The 15,626-nt window shown below is 55.5% G+C and overlaps 1 protein-coding gene across 1 annotated transcript in view; it reads right to left on the bottom strand.

The window, feature by feature from the left end:
• The window catches only part of PLXND1 (plexin D1), a 40,251-nt gene that overhangs the window by 22,579 nt on the left and 2,046 nt on the right, over positions 1-15,626 (bottom strand). Inside the window, exons 2-5 of the mRNA XM_084765183.1 lie at positions 2,899-3,075; positions 794-925; positions 466-566; positions 250-379 (exon numbers count right to left, since the gene is read on the bottom strand). Of these exons, the coding sequence (XP_084621309.1) occupies positions 250-379; positions 466-566; positions 794-925; positions 2,899-3,075 (540 nt within the window). The remainder of the gene's footprint in view (positions 1-249; positions 380-465; positions 567-793; positions 926-2,898; positions 3,076-15,626) is intronic.

Here is a 15,626-nt window from a genome sequence, read left to right as displayed (position 1 = left end):
GCAAGAGTGGTCTTACTCTCTATCTGGGTGTCCCCACCCAGAAACAGCAGTTTAAATGCCAGCAGTGGCCCTGTGCATTGATATGTCACCCAGAATGCGGGGTCCTAGCTGCGACAAGGTCCTCCAAGAGTCTGTGGTAGGGCCTTGAAGAGGTGGCCCAGCCATGGAGGAGATGCCTGGTCCTTGCTGTGAGGTCCCTAAAGTCCAGCTGTCACTGTTCTCCCTTAATGCTGGTGTGGCCATACTCACCGTGTAGTCCCGGCGCACGTCGATCTCAGAGGGCAGCACGGTCATGGCAGGGCAGCGGCTGGGGCCCTCGCTGGCACTGGTCCAGAAATGGGGCTGGCTGGAGTTGGCGCAATCCTGCTGGAGTGTGCACCTGCAGGCACAGTGGGGTCAGGTCCTAGGCCCGGGGTCACCACCCCCTAGCCCTCCCTGCCCTGCCATCACGGCCAGGGGCCTCACCGGGTCTCCAGCGTGCACCAGCCACAGTAGGCGTCAGCTGCGCCCACGCAGTCCCCGCAGGTGGAGTGAACCTCACATGCCGCCACCTTCACTCGGGCCATCTGCAGGCAGAGAGGGCCCAGATGAGCAAGGTAGCCCCACCTCCACCCCCACTGCCTCTCTCGTGAGGCTAGGGTAGCTAAGGCTGGAGGAGATGTTAGTTGAGGGCATGTGGGAGAAACATGGCCTCCTTGAAGCATAAGTGAGCAGCGGTGGAGGCCGGGAAGGAGGTGCCCCCCAATAGGAGAGAAGGCTGCACTGAAGCTGGTTGCCTTACAGTTCGCCTCACCTGGTGCGATGTCATCAGGTACAGGTAGCCAGGATCCGTGGGGTCAAACTGCATGATATGGTGCACCGGCTCCCCATAGGCCACCGTCAGTACCCGCCTGCTTACGACCTGCATGCTCTCGTTCAGGCTGATCTGCGGGAGGAAAGGCCATCAGCTACTGGTACCAGGGGGTGTCCAGGGACTGCCACCCACAGTCAGGCCGCCCTGAGGGTGGGGTCTCTTCTCCCCTCCTACTCGGATAGTCCGAGGGGTTAACGGGAAAGCCAGCACCTAGGTGGAGTGCACGCTTGCCACACTCTTGTTCTCAGACTGACTCTGCAGCGCTCCCACCAGGAACTCCCCTCCTGGGTAAGGTCCCACGCCCCTCTACATGGCCCTCTGAGGACTGGCAAAGTCGGCTGTGTCTGTGTTTCCCTCTCATCCCCAGCATGCTGGGTGCTCAAGGCTCCAAGCTGCTAATCTGAGGGTAAAGGCTGGTTGGTGGTCTGGACACCTCTGAGGCCATCCACCCACTCAGCTCCCTCTGAGGTTCCCTGCAGGAAGAAACTAGCTATGGCATTCCATGCCTTAAGGATCCACCTAGACACACACACACACACACACACACACACACACACACACACACACACACACACACACCCAACCTCTTCTCACTTTGCTCCTACTGTTACACACACACACACAGCCAGGCCTTCCTGCCTCGCCTTTGCAACCTGTCTTCCTGAGATTACCCCCCTCCTTTTCATTCTGGGGGTATACCAGGGCAACACCGTGCCCTCCCCAGATCCCCCCAGGCTTGACTTCTGAGATGTTGTTGGGGAGGCCTCTTGGGATGCTGGGAAGGGCCTGACCACTGCTCACACCATGCCTTACCCCACACCCCAAGACACCAATTCATTTCTACTTCCTCAATAGTTCCTGAGTCCTGGGGCCCCATCTGGGGAGCACAGATAAGAAGCTCCAAACAGGGAAAAGGTTGGCAGGAGAGACGCTACCCTGGGCAGGATGGTGTGTGGGAACAGGGGGGGGGTATGGGGGGGCTGCCTGAGTTTAGCTCTATCACTAAGGCCCTGGGTTCTATCCCAAGCACGGCACAGATAAATAATTTCAAAAAAAAAAAAAAAAGCAACAACCCTATCTCTAGCTATGTGGTCGCTCTGGGGGTTGTCACCTCTCTTGAAGGATCTCAGTGGAACCCTTCTGTGCAGTATCCTTGGCTCAGTGTGAGAGCTAAAAGTCACAGTGTGTGTAACGTACCCGTTGAGGCTTGGGGGAAACACCAGGTGCCTACTGATTGCGGCTTTGTGGGTGGAAGGTGTTGAGGGCTCTGGCCACTGTCCTGTCCTGCCTCACTTCTCCTCGACAGATAGAACCTCAAGTCCAGAGGAGACAGGCTATGTCCTCGGGCCATATGCCCCTCAGGCGTGGAGGAGCAGCCAAAAGCAGAAGCCGCTCATCTGACCACAAAACTGAGCCCTAGGGGCCACTTCTGTCACCCAAGAGGGGATTGAAGCTGAGTAACATATACTGGGGCCCTGGGTCCTCACTGCCTACCACTCGGTAGTTCCGGGCCAGGCCTGTGGAGCTCGAGCCCCACCTCGATCCCACCCAGGCAGCTGCCAAGGGGAATTAGATTATGGGCTCTGAGTCAATTAGCCTGGGCCTGGCTCAGGGGCTGACTCTCCCCCACAGAGAGGTAGAGAGGCAGCTGTGTCCAGTCTGCTCTGAGGTAAGAAAAGTGACTCCTTTGCCCTCCCTTAGCTCTGGAACTTGCAGGGTAACAGGTAGCATGGTTAACGCAGAAACTGGACTCCTGAGGTGGTGGCCAGCAGGGCTGTGCCTTCCCCTCACTGAAGGTCCACAAAGACTGCAGCCAGTAGGGAACTGAGTCCCAGAGACAGCATGTGCATTGCAAAGGTCAAGAAGCCCCTGGGAACAGACCCCAGGCCAGGAGATGCGGACAGCAGATACGGACAGCTCTCAGGCAAGGTCCTCCCTTCTGTGACAGGCCACTGTGGAGCCATGGGAAAACTGAAGAAAACAGAGTGACACCAGCCTTTACTTAGGTGGCCCACTCCTGGGGAGTTCCCATCTCACACGCTTACCTTGAGGAGCCTCCCTGTGGCAGTGCCCAGAAAGATGGCAGTGTAGTTGTTGGCAGAGGCCACAGCCACGGCCGTGAGGCCTGGAGCGCGGAACACGGGCGATGCCCTCAGCGGCTGCAGGATGGACAGTGGGTGCTGCAGGTGCGCTGCTCCGCAATCCAGCTGCTCTGGCTGCAGCTGTGGAGGAGACAACAAGGCAGGTTAGAGCTCAGCTCCGGAACCTTCTCTGGCTCCCTGCTTGTCCACACAGTCGGATGTCAGCGCTCAGACCCTGCTTGAGGCAAGGTGGAAGTGGAGGCCCAGCTAAACAGATCTCTAGCCGCTCTCTGGGTCTAGCCTTGACCTTGGGTGACACAGCTCCTCCTAGATGATGGGTTTAAGGTGTGTGGGGACTGGACTTGGGTGTGAGGGAGGGAGAGAGGAAGGAAGACAGGCTGGCCAAGAGACTGGTCAGTTTGGCTTTTAAGAGACTAGAGGTGCAGAACAGGGGTACACACTTGCAGTCCCACGCTTGCGGGAGCTGAGGCAGGAGGGTCAACTGTCTATGAGAATTCCAGACCAACCTGAACAATATAGTGAAATCCAAATTCAGAATAAAAGACATTAGAGCTTGGAATTGGGCGACAGCCACACACCGGCCATATCTTTCCTCCTAGCCAGCCACAGCAGACAGGCCAGAAGAGCCCATATAACGTCACCCATCCTTGCCTCAGCTTACCTACGGGTACCCAAGGGGCATCTCTTCCACCTCTACTGTGTCTCCCACAGTTCTGGCATCTGTTACCTCCTTAGTTTCTTGGGACTATCTTGGGTGGGGGGCAAGCTCCATACCCAGATACGGGGTGGGGCTTAGGTGTCCTGGGCTAAAACTCTTGGGCAAATGGTGTCCTGGAGAGTGGCTATGGGTAACCTGGGCATGGCACTTTGCTTTTCTGAGCCTCAGTTTACTCATCTATTAAATGGGCATGTGCACACACTTCCCCATTGGGGGGGTTGAGACAGTATCAGTGGTGGACTGAGCTTGCAGAGGGCAAGGCCTTCAGCTGGTGCTGATGGAGAGAGTAACAGACACCACCAGGTCTCGGATGTGACTGCTGCTAACTCTGTAACAGAACAGGGTTTGAGGGCTGCAGCACGGCTCAGTTGGTAAAGTACTTGCCACACAAGCATGCGGACCCCAGTTTGATCCCAGAACCTGAGTTTAATAAAAACAAACAAACAAACAAAGCCGGGTACAGTGCTGCGCAAATGCAATCCCTCTGCTGCAAAGGCAGATAGGTGGGTTCCCTGGGAACTACTAGCCAGCCAGCATGGCCTGCTTCGTGAGTTCCAGCCTAGTGAGAGAGACCTGGGTAGGTAGACACATAGGAAGGATCTGGGAGGAGTTGGAGAAGGGAAAGAATATGATCAAAATATATTGTATGAAAATAATTTAAATAAACTAGGTGTGGTGGTGAATGCCTGCAATCCCAGCACATGGACGGCAGAGGCAGGGGGACTGTTGTGAGTTCAAGACCAGCCTGGTCTACAAAGTGAGTCTAGGACAGCCAAGGCTACACAGAGAAACCCTGTCTAAAAACAAAACAAACAAACAAACAAAAACCCAAACAACAACAACAACAACAAAACCAACAACAAGAATCTAAAAAGTGAATTTTTAAAAATGTGACTAGGGCTGGTGAGACGGCTCCGTAGGTACAAGCGCATGCCATACAACCCTAATGACCCGAGCGTGTCTGTGGACCCCGTGTAGAAAGCCAGATGTAGCGGGCACATCTGTAACCCCAGTCCTCCTATGGAGAGATGGTAGGGGAAGGCAGGAGCCCTATCCAAAGTTCACACCAGCAACCAGCGCGTCACTGCCTCAAACAGAGCGGAAGTCAAGGCCAGACTCCTGAGAGTTGTCCTCTGACCTCCACACGCATGCTCCCACATGGGTGGTGTCTGAGATGGAGTTTAATGGCAGAACATCTGCCCAGCACACAGCAGCTGCCTACTCCCAAGCTGTGGCCTCATCCACCTCAACGGGCTTCTCTGACCTCAGCCACCAGCGTCCTCAGGGCTCTATCCCAGCCATCTAATCTGTTCCTTACCTCAGAAGCCGGCCCTGCCTCCCGGCCCTCCTCTCTGTTCCCATCACTGTCTACCAGATTGCCAAATAGCTGCGCCCCCAGGGGAGCGTGTCCCAAGGCCTCTGGGTAATGTCAGAAGACACCAGGACCAGGTCCTGTACGCACAGTTCAGTCCATACCCATCTCCCCGTGAGAGTTTATCAGTTGTTGCTCAGTTAGAGCAGCAGTAGTGGGGACAAGAGCGGGACACTGCCTTGGGTCGCGGTAAGTGTGGGCTCTGGCTCACAGTCCTACGGTACCACAGACCTCGGCAGCTTCTCCAAAGCTGGGGTTTCACGGCTTCTCTGTGCTGTGTCACCATCATGTATTCGCACTTTAAGGAAAAAAACGGTCACGTAGACAAAGCTCTGGCACCCGGGGAAAGGAGATGAGTAGCTGTGACTACTGGACAGCTAACGGGTGGGTTGTTTAGGCAGAGTGGAAACGCTGGGCAGAGCCCAGAGCCAGGTGTAGGGTAGGGACAGACAACACGAGACTCCATCATGGTACTCAGAACAGCAAGGGATTTCAAGATTATGAATTGTTTATTTCTGGAATTTTCCATTTAATATTCTTAGACCTTGGCTGACCGAGAGGGAGTGAAACTCTGCAAACAAAATCACTCTGCACTCTAACTGGCTGCTTCTGACCTGTGCTTCGGCCCCAACCCACTCGCCTTTGTCCTGGATCTACACGAGCTGAGATGACCTGGGGGTGTGAGTTAGGCTGGGCTCTTCCCCAGCTGCCCTGCACCACAAGGGCTCTGGCCACCCCATCCCACAGAGACCGCTGATCCCCCAACTTACATAATTTTCTCCACTGAATACAGATTACTTACTTGCATCGTTAAATAAGTTGTTTTTTAAAAATTAAAATTGTAAATCCCTGCTGTGGGATGTGAGCTCTGGGGAGACCCTGAGGGTGGCTCTGGGGTTCTCTGCTGAGTCCTGCTGGGCTGTCCACCCAGGGTGCGGGTCCTGGGAAAAGCAGAGCTGGGCTGGGGGTGATTTGTGGGCCGCCTTTGGAAGGGAGGCTGTTGAAAGGCTGGGAACTGACTCGCGCGCGCCCGCCCTGACGTTCACAAGCCATTAATTCTGTGCTGAAGGAATTTTCGAAAAAGCCTTTCCCCCAACCTTTTTTTTTTCTCTTATCCTAAAAATAATCTTAAAAAAAAAAAGCTTTTTCTTTCTTTCTTTTTTTTTTTTAAAGGAGAAGTGAGCATCGCATCAGGGCTGGAATGATCTGTGTAGGGAGCAAAGCTGCCTGCCAGGAGCCCTCAGACTTCAAGTGGCTCGTGCAGGAGCAGTGCTGGGATACCCACAGAGGTCCTGAGGGTGGCCTGATCCGGGCTGTGGGCCCCACAGCCTGGGATTTCTCCCCTAGCACCTCATTTGCTAGCATCCTACATAACCTCGTCCTGTTCCTAGCTCTATGGGGCACGGCACAGCACCCTCCCTTCCCTGTGACACAGCTCCACTGTCCCCACAGTGTACAGAGGAATTTCACCCTGCCAAATGCTCAGGCCTCTACCTCCATTCTGGACGCTGCCCTCCTCACTTTAAGCCAACGACACCGTTTCTCTGCAGCGCCCCACTTTCCCCTCCCACCAATGTCCCACACCCCTCTGCCGGTCCTGCCCTCAGTGGCCAGTGTCTGCCCAGACCTCCTCTGGCTCCTCAGGCTCCATCTCCACCCATGTTTCCTCACCAGGTAACGCACAATGCAAGGTTTTAGTCAATCAATATGAGGCGCTTAAAAAAAAAAAAAGTCCAGGGATGGGAAGATGGCTGGACAGGTGCTCGTCCTACAAACAGGACCTACGTTCAGCTCCCAAAGCCATGATTTAAAACAAGAGTTTAGTGGCAAAGGCTTGCACGCCCACAACTCGGGAGGTGGAGGTGGAGACGTGTGGATCCTTGCAGTTCACTGGCCAGCAAGCCTAGCCTGCTTTGAGAAACCAGTAAGGACAGTAAGGTTGTCCTCTGGCCTCTGTGACAATGCTGTACTGGCCAGTACTTCTATTTATTCGGTTGTGTCATTTGCAGGAGGGGTTCCTCTGGAGTGCTCATGGGTGAATACTAAAGAAGGGAAATTAATTTTGACTAAGGTGTAAATGGTTATATTCAGCTGCTTCCTTTCCAAGCAGAGTGATGGAAGGTAACAAACCATGGGGGGAGGGGGTTGCTAGAAAAACAAGGAAGGAATACAGTTCACGGTAGGCCTACTGTGTGTTGTAGGCACACAGGCAGGTGTTTGAGGCAAGACAAAAATCTAGCAGCTAGCTCTGTTTCCTGGAAGAGCCTCAGTTTGTCCCTCTCTGAAATGGGGTGGGCAACTGCCACTGTTTTCAGCTCTTACTTGAGAGCACACAGCCCCTCCCTGTAGAGCTGGCTGCCTCCTGGGGCCAAGCTCAGTGCTGCCCACTCTCCATTAAAAGGCTGCCCTATTGATTTCACTCCTTCAGTAATTGCCGCTGAATACAGCTCTTCTCTCCCAGGAAGCCGGCTATAGGAGGGCTTACAGTATGCCTGCATATCCTGCCCACAGACCCTGCCAGACCTCTCTACCTCCACAGTAGGCACTCAGAGGATGACGCAGACAACCGTGATCATCAGGTTCCATCCCAGGTGCCTACAGTGCAGCTGGCCATGGCCTAGGGACACCTTCCTGTCTGGGGCCCAGAACGGAAGGCTCACAATTGCTCAGAAGTGTCACACAGCTAACTGTGGGGGTGACAACAGCTACTGGGCTGCCAGAACTCCCGTCCCACAACCCCCGTGGCAGCCAATGGGAGAGATTTTCTGCTCTGCTGCACTAGGGTAGAGTCAGTCAGACAGGGGCTCTGTGAGAGCCACACCCCGTCCCACAGGGAGCTTCTGCAGCTTAGCTGAGAGTGGCACCCCAATACCACAGCCCCCCTCCTGACAAATGGACCAAGGTAGTGTAGGATCCCAGCAAAGGGGACTGCGAGGGAGGGACACAGGGGCTGCCCTTCCTTCCTTTGCAATTTACAGTCCTGTAAGTTGAAGATTATTTCAAATAAGATGCTTATTAAAACAAATACACACATACACACAAACACACACACAACTGCAAAGTAAGCCATGACCCCTCTGCAGTTCTGCAGCCTCCAGTGGGGGCTCCAGTACTGTCAGTAAAAACACAAGCCTTCAAGGGCTGGCTCAAAGTGACCATGACCTGTAGCTGGTCTGAGATCCATGCCCTAGCCAACTCCTCCCCTCTGCTCCACACGGAGCCAGACCTCCTAGACTCTCAAGCTCTGAACTCCGTAGAAGGACAGGGACAGAGATCCAGGCTGGATGGGATCTCCTGGGGTGGTGCGGGGTGGCAGGCCCAGGAAAAGGGGTGACCACAGCAGGCAGCAGCTTCCTGCAGAGCCCAGCCAATTGGAGCCTCTGCTCTTGGCCTCACTATTTGTCTCAGGAATAAATGGAATATTCTGGAGCCTGCACAGGTTAGTGATCAGAAGCAGAACTTCACCTGCAGGAAATATCCAGCCCTAAGCCCCCACCTCCCAGCTGCAGCACGTGCTCCCCTTTGGAACAAGTGACTCCGCATAGGCAGTGCCGCACTTGAGGGTAAACTGAGGAACAAAAAGATTTCCTAGGCTTACCGTGTACCAGCTCTGGCCAGGGAAAGGGATGACAGACTCGCCTCTGGTAAGTTCTCTCAGAGGAAACGGCTCCTGCTGAAAAGCCTAGGCACCTCCCAGGGACATCAAGACACCTCCAGGCCCTGTCAGAGATGTCCAGCACAGAGACGGGCAGCGGCTTCCTTGAGACACACAGCCCAGCTGTTAGCTGGCTTTCTGAGACTGGGATAGTAACAGAACCTGCCACACAGGACTACAGGAGGCCCTACGCTCACAGGTGACCAGGAAATGTTCCCAAGTGGCTCTGGGAACATCAGTAGAGTCAGGGTGCCCAAGGACAGGGAGGCCCTGCCAGGTGACTGCTGGGCACCTCCAGCAGTTAGGTATCTTGGGCTAGCATCCTGCACAGTAGGAGCTTGGTGGCCTGAACTGCTGGCCCCTGGCCCCTGAAGGCTGACTCAGATGGTGGGTGTTTAGCTAGCTGGCCACAGCCGGCCAGACACCCTGCTCCCCATTTCTCCAGACTGTTTCTCATATTCCCTGGCCTGGCCCTGTCCCCAGCATGCACGCCCCCCCCCCCTTCCCCGACTTGTCCCTAAGGAACAGAGTGTGGTGTGGGCTAAGCAGCACTATGTTTCTCCCCAGCCGAGGCCCTGCCCCCCAGCTTGCTCCACTAGGCAGGCCTCCTCCTCCAACTAGATGGCTTTCTGCTGCTTTCTCACTGCAGGGGACCAGCTGTGTCTCCTGGGCTGGCCACTATTGGTCCCCAGAGGGCTAGGGAACAGAGTGAGTCTCACACCTCCTCTACAGCAGTCTCCCTCCTCTCTGGCCCTGTAGTCCCCTGTCCCTTGGGCACTGACACCCCTGGGGGGCTCCTAGGCTCAAGGCAGGTCAGCTGGTTCTGCAGTCTCGGGCCTAGTTTGAAGCTACCACCCCATCACAGCCACTTGGAGCTAGGAACCCCTTGGGTGCCAGCTGGAGAAACCGGGGCCCACTGCATCACAACACAGCGTGCAAACAGAGGCTGAGATGGCCCCTGTGGGCAGCTGGCCAGCGCCCAGCGCCCAGCTCGGCTCCAGCCTGAGGCCTCCACTCAAGGCTACCTGCCTGAAGTTCTGTTATTTACTGATTGGGCCTGAAGTGCTGCAGTGATCGGCCCTCTGGGGCTGCGTAGGCCTTGGACCAGAGCCGCAGGCTTCCTTCCTCCATTGTATGTGATTTATGGGGTTCGAGGAGGAGGAGGAGGACGGTGCATTGGGAGGGCAAGAGCCTGGCCGCCTGAGAGCTTGGTGGCATCACTTGTCAGCACCAGATGCCCGGCCACCAGATGCCCACCCAGGTGGCCCCACCATGGGCTTGAACAAGAGGAAGCTGTGTTTTGAGGTAGCCAGGATCCTGTTCTGGCGCTCAGAGATGCTCCTGGGGTTGTCCCCACTCAGGGACAGCTGGTTTCCATGGCAATGCTCACACCATTGTCAGAGCTGGAAAGGCCTTCGGGAATCACCTGGTGCAGTCATCACAGGGGAATTTGGACGGCACCTGGTGGCAGGCAGGACTTTTCTAGAGCCAAATGGGCCATGTGTCCACACAGACTCTTCAGGGCCAGCAGGACAGTGTCTAAGAACTTGGTCCACAGACAAGACCCTGTGTTCTCAGTCTCAGTCCTGCTAGCCAAGTTGACCACATCACCACTGGGTCCTTGCCGTGGTTTCTTCGTTCTCTGCCTAGCCATCCTCCAGGTGCTGTGCAGAGCCACCACCTCCAGGAAGCCCTCCTATTTTCAGTACCGGGCAGCATGGTCTTGAGTGTTCTGGGACTCTGGGGGAAGGGTCTACCTTCTCGGAGCTATGCAACAAGCCCAGTCTCCTCCCAAAGAGATGCCCCTAGGAGTTAGACACAGGACGTGACAAACCACAAAAGATGGCAGGTGAAGGGAGGGGCAGGAGCCCCACACCTGGGGGTGCTTGAAGGCTTATGACTCTAGACTGGGACAATTCTGCATGCCTCCTGGAAACAATCACTGCCACCTCAGGCCAGTCTTAGGCTCCATTTCCCCACTTTTAAAAAACAAGGTGGAGGGGGACAGAGGATGCCAGGATGTTGCCCTGTGGCTTCTACAAGCACACGTTATCAGTGTGGATGGAGGTAAAAAAAACCATCTTATTGGATTGGGGATGGGTGGTAAGGTGCTTTGCGAATGCCTGGTAAAGAAGAAACTCTCAAGTAACGTACAAAGGGATAGTCGCAGTTTTGGTGGCTGAGTAAGGGACTCAGTCAGTCCATGGTCCAGCTCAGACCCTGCGCAGCAGCCTCCAGAACCTGAGCTCCCTAAACTTCACGAACAAGCTACCCAGCCTGCTAAGTAGAGAAGGCCTCTGCTGTGTCTGTGTCCTGGGCCATGGCATCCATCCACACCTCCCTGAGTAGTCTCTGCAGTCTGTCCCCAGCACAAGTGCCACAGGACCCCGTGGCAACAACAAAAGGAACCTACTTAGTCTCCAACCCTACTGTCTTATAAGTGCGTTAACATCTTCTCAGGGGCTGCGGCCCCCACCCCTTCCAGAAAAGACACATTACTTCCACTTTTGGTTTTGGTTTTGGTTTGGGACAAGATCTCACTGTGCAGTACCGGCTGGCCTCTAACTCACAACGCTTTCCAAGTGTTGGGATCGCAGCTGTGCACCACCGAACCTTACTAAGACGCTGCATTTTCAGAGAAGAGTGTGGCCAGATCCTCTCAGGCCCCTGTGTGGCCCTTCTGCACGTGCTCAGTGGCTTCACTCAGCCTCTCTGTCTCCCAGGAGCTGTGGCGCCCAGGCTCCCATCAGGGAATTGCCCAAATGAACTCATATTCCAGCCGTGGGGGGAACCCAGGCCCCCTGAGGCCAGAGCTCTCAGCTGACCGGCTGTCCTTTAGTAAAGGCTGGTCACAGGGTGTCCACGGCCAGCCAGCAGTCTGGTGATCTGTATGACCCTGGGCAAGTCCCATGTCCTCTCTGGGTCTCAGTTTCCCCCACTGTAAACCTCACTGGCTGAGGCCTGACTGTTGGCAGTTGAGAAGTGGGCAGTTGACAAGCTCCTCCTGCCTAGCAGCAGGCCTGTCTAGCCTCTGCTCCAAAAAGGCAGACAGACAGAGCCCCTCAGCTTCCTCAGCTGCCCCAGCCTCCTGAGTTGACGCACAGCAGGCACGGGGCTGGCTTGCTTTCAGTCGGCCTGCCCCACTGAACTCTACTGGGGATAAGGCCTGCCTACACTCTCCACACTTCTCTGCCCCACCCCTGCTCCGGCTCAGCTCCCGGCTCAGCTCCCGGCTCCTGTATGAGTGCATCAGCTGCAAGGGCCCCGGCCCAGCCTCCTCTGAGCACCTGCTGTCTGCTCCACACACCAGCATGCTGTGCAGAGACACATTTTTCTCCCCCCAACACCTGCACCTGCCACTTCCTGGGTGCAGCATACAAAAAAACATTTTTTTTTTTACCCACATCTTTGAAACGACTCTCCATTACAGTGAGGACGCATGAGGCACAGGGAGGGTACCTGACTGGCCCTGAGTTACACAGCGTATGGGCAGGACAGAGCTCTGTCAGCTTTGTCCCTGACACTCTCAGGGTGGGAGGGCTGTGGCTCACCTGTCTTTCCAGGGGAAGCTATGCCAGCCTGGCCCTCTCCTGAATCCCACTGGGGTCTCTGCTTGCCTCTGTGACACGGGGTGCTCCCGTCAAGCCCCCTCCCACACCTACAGCCTGTCTTGGAAGCTCTTCCTCCGCCACCACCTGCCATCCCAGCCCTGAAATTGGTGTAGAAAATACCTCCCCGAGCCGTGTGCCACCCACTGCACGCCTGCTGTAAAAACTGCCTGAGGATTGCGTGCCCCCCCCCACCCCCCGCACCATCCCCCCTGCCATTACTATAAAAAGATACCATGAAAAAGCAGACCCGGTATTTGCTGTGCTGTCCTGCAACTTAAGTACACACACATCATGGTCATTTACAGGAGCAAGATTCAGAGGAAAATGTCATGCCCAGCCTGCTCCACCTTGCATGCTTTCCCTTTAAACACACTTCAAGCTACCTTCTTTACTTCCAGCTCCTGCTGGAAAGGCCAGGCTTGGAGGGTCTCAGCTGGCCACACCCAAGGCCCAGGGAATGGGGCAGCTGTCAGAGGACATCTTAGCCAGAACATCTTGACTGCTGTTCCTTCTGGGTTCCCCCTCCTTGCCAGCCACCACGGGCTTTCTAGATCACACAGTTGCCAACTCCTGTGCTTGGCGATGGGCAAACGATTGTCTATCTCATCAAATCCCCACGGTGACCCTAGGAGCCCGTAAGATGACTCACTCCACTTGGGGCTTCAGTTGGTACAGCCCTTACACCCTGGGGTTAATACTCAAGGGCGCACACTGAGAGTGGCGGGACATGCTTGTAATGGCCTCACTCAGGGAGCCTAAAACCGACCTCCATAGTGAGCCTCCAACTGGCCTGGGCTACATGAGACCCAGTCTGTCCTTAGATCTCTGTATTGTCCAGGAGGCCAGAAACCGGGAAAGGCACATGGGGGGTCCCCAGAAAGCAGGGGTCTCATAACATTGGGGATTTGGTAAATGTTTAGGGGACCCACATAGGGCTGTAGGTGTAGGTGGTGGGGGTCTTAGAGCTGCAGAGCAGGCCTGAGGAGGACCTGTTTTCCAGGACAGCCCAGAGCTCAGCAAAGAGCTAACTAAATCCCCAGGAGTGTGAACAGCATAGCCCACCAATGACTGCTGTGCGTGCGCAAGGCACCAGGCTCTTGACTTTGTGGCTAACTTACTCATTTGGTCCTAATGCCTCTGCGGGAAGACTGTGCGTCCCCCGTCCTAATGCTTCTGTGGGAAGAGTATGTGCGGTGCCCTAACCATGGGGAAGAGGAAACTGAGGCTTCGATAGATCCTGTTGCCACATCAAGCCACAGAGCAGGGAGCTGGCCACAGCTTGGCAGGGGCAGCAAGCACAATGCTGTGCTGCGGGTCCAGTCCCAGGGGGTGGGGGGTGGGGACTATCTGGGGGGTCCGGTCAGGAGCCCTAGACTGTGTCCACAGCTGGGAACTGGGTGGGGACAATGCAGGAGACTAACCTAGAAGGGTCTCAGCAGGGAGACTATGTAGCCTTCGGGTGAGGAACAGGCCTAAACTCCACTGCCCTGGGGTTATTTTCCCTGAGGAGGCCCTGCCCCCATAGGGAGAGGGACAACCCGGCAGCCTTCAGCCGGGGTGAGTCACTGTGCCGGCCCAGGGGGGCACCAGGGACCGTGGGAATCAGGACAGATCTTACTAGAGGGGGAGGGGAGGGGAGAGGCAGCCTGAGGAATCCCACAGAACCCTTCACCAGCTAGGGGCCCACAAAGGGCTGCCTCCCCTGCCCACAGAGCTCCCCCCCACCCTCCCCAGTTCTCCCAGCCTCCAGATCCAGCCAGGCACAGCCACAGAAAGGCTGTGGCTCTGTGGAGAACACTGGTGGCTGCCCTCACCCCAAAACTACACAGGGGGCTTGACTCTGCCAAGTGGGAGTGGCAGGGGTCCATCTGCCTCTCACCCTCTACGACCTTTCTTGAGAGGGGTCAACCGGCCGGGTGGTAGGCGGCTATGGGAGTCTTTGCCAAGAGAAGGAATCTAGGCTTGCTCAAAGCCCTAGTGTTGGGCACGCCCACGGGAGAGAGTCTAGCTACCACTGGATAAGGCAGAGAGCCTCAGTGAGCATAGAACACTGGGCTTAGTTAGCCCTTTGCAAAGTCAGTGTCATTTCGGGTAGCCCACCTTCTGAAGCCAATAGAAAGTGAGTTCTGAGGTGGGGTGCGGTAGCACACCCCTGCAATCCTAGCACTGGGGAGGCAGAAGCAGGCAGATCTCTGTGAGTTCGAGGTTACAAACCGACTTGTGGACAGTCCAGAGAAACCCTGTCTCCAGAAACAAACGAACAAAACAAAACACACACACACACACACACACACACACACACACACACACACACACACACACAAAAGAAAAGAAAGAGAAAAGAAGGGGGGGGAAAGCCCCCAAAGACCTAAAGCAAACCAAGAGTGAGTTCTGTCGTGAACTCCTTTGAGGGAACAGGCTGTACCAAAAGCCAACTCACATGGTGATTCCTACCCTGGCCCTCTTACCACTGCCCACCCTGATGCCCCGCCTCACCCTCAGCCCTATAGTTCTGTTCCAGGAAAGACTCCTTTCTGTCCTCAGTGGTCCCATCTGTCTGCACTGTCTGGATGCTCCCATTCCATGTCTGTGAGGCAGCAAAGCCCCGGCACCGCGGACACAAGCTTGTGTTCACGCCTCCCCTCTGCTAGCTCCCAGCTGTGTGTGTGTGTGTGTGTACACGACGGGATGAGAACAGACACTTGGCACACTAAGTCAGTGCTTCTCAACCTCCCTAATGCTGCGACCCTTTAATAAGGTTCCTCATGTTCTGGTGACCCCACCCCTTCAGCCACAAAATTACTTTCATTGCTACTTCAAACTGTAATTTAGCTGCTGTTATAAATCATAATGTAAATATTTGATACCCAGGGTGTCTGTCCTACTACCTCAAGGCCTAAGTTAAAAGTTCACAACATGGCGGGGCGGGGGTGTCCACACTCTGCCATGCCACCTACTAGGTGCTATTTGTTAAGGGTCCTTGAGTACTCACTTGTTTGCCAACCAGGTGACCTCTCCAGGGAACCAATCATGTCCCAATACCAGTGTCCCCTGGCACATGCTCCCACTGGGAGCCTACATCCCTGCATGTCTATGCTCCTGGGGCCTCCAGTGGGTGCCCCTGTCACATACTTAGCCCTTCCACCCCACCCTTCCTTTATCTGCAGAGCTGTGCCACCACACCCATCCACACATCTGCCAGGGTGCAGTGGTATGTCCTAAGGGTACCTGCAGCCTCCCTATGCACACTCTTGGTGTCACTCCCTCTTTCAGCTCAGCAGGCACCTGTGGTCCCCACCTGCAGATCTGAGCTAT

The sequence above is a fragment of the Acomys minous genome (genome assembly GCF_964271855.1).
Source record: "Acomys minous genome assembly, chromosome: 17".
Classification (NCBI taxonomy): domain Eukaryota; kingdom Metazoa; phylum Chordata; class Mammalia; order Rodentia; family Muridae; genus Acomys; species Acomys minous.
This window is presented reverse-complemented; position numbering and strand designations above follow the sequence as displayed.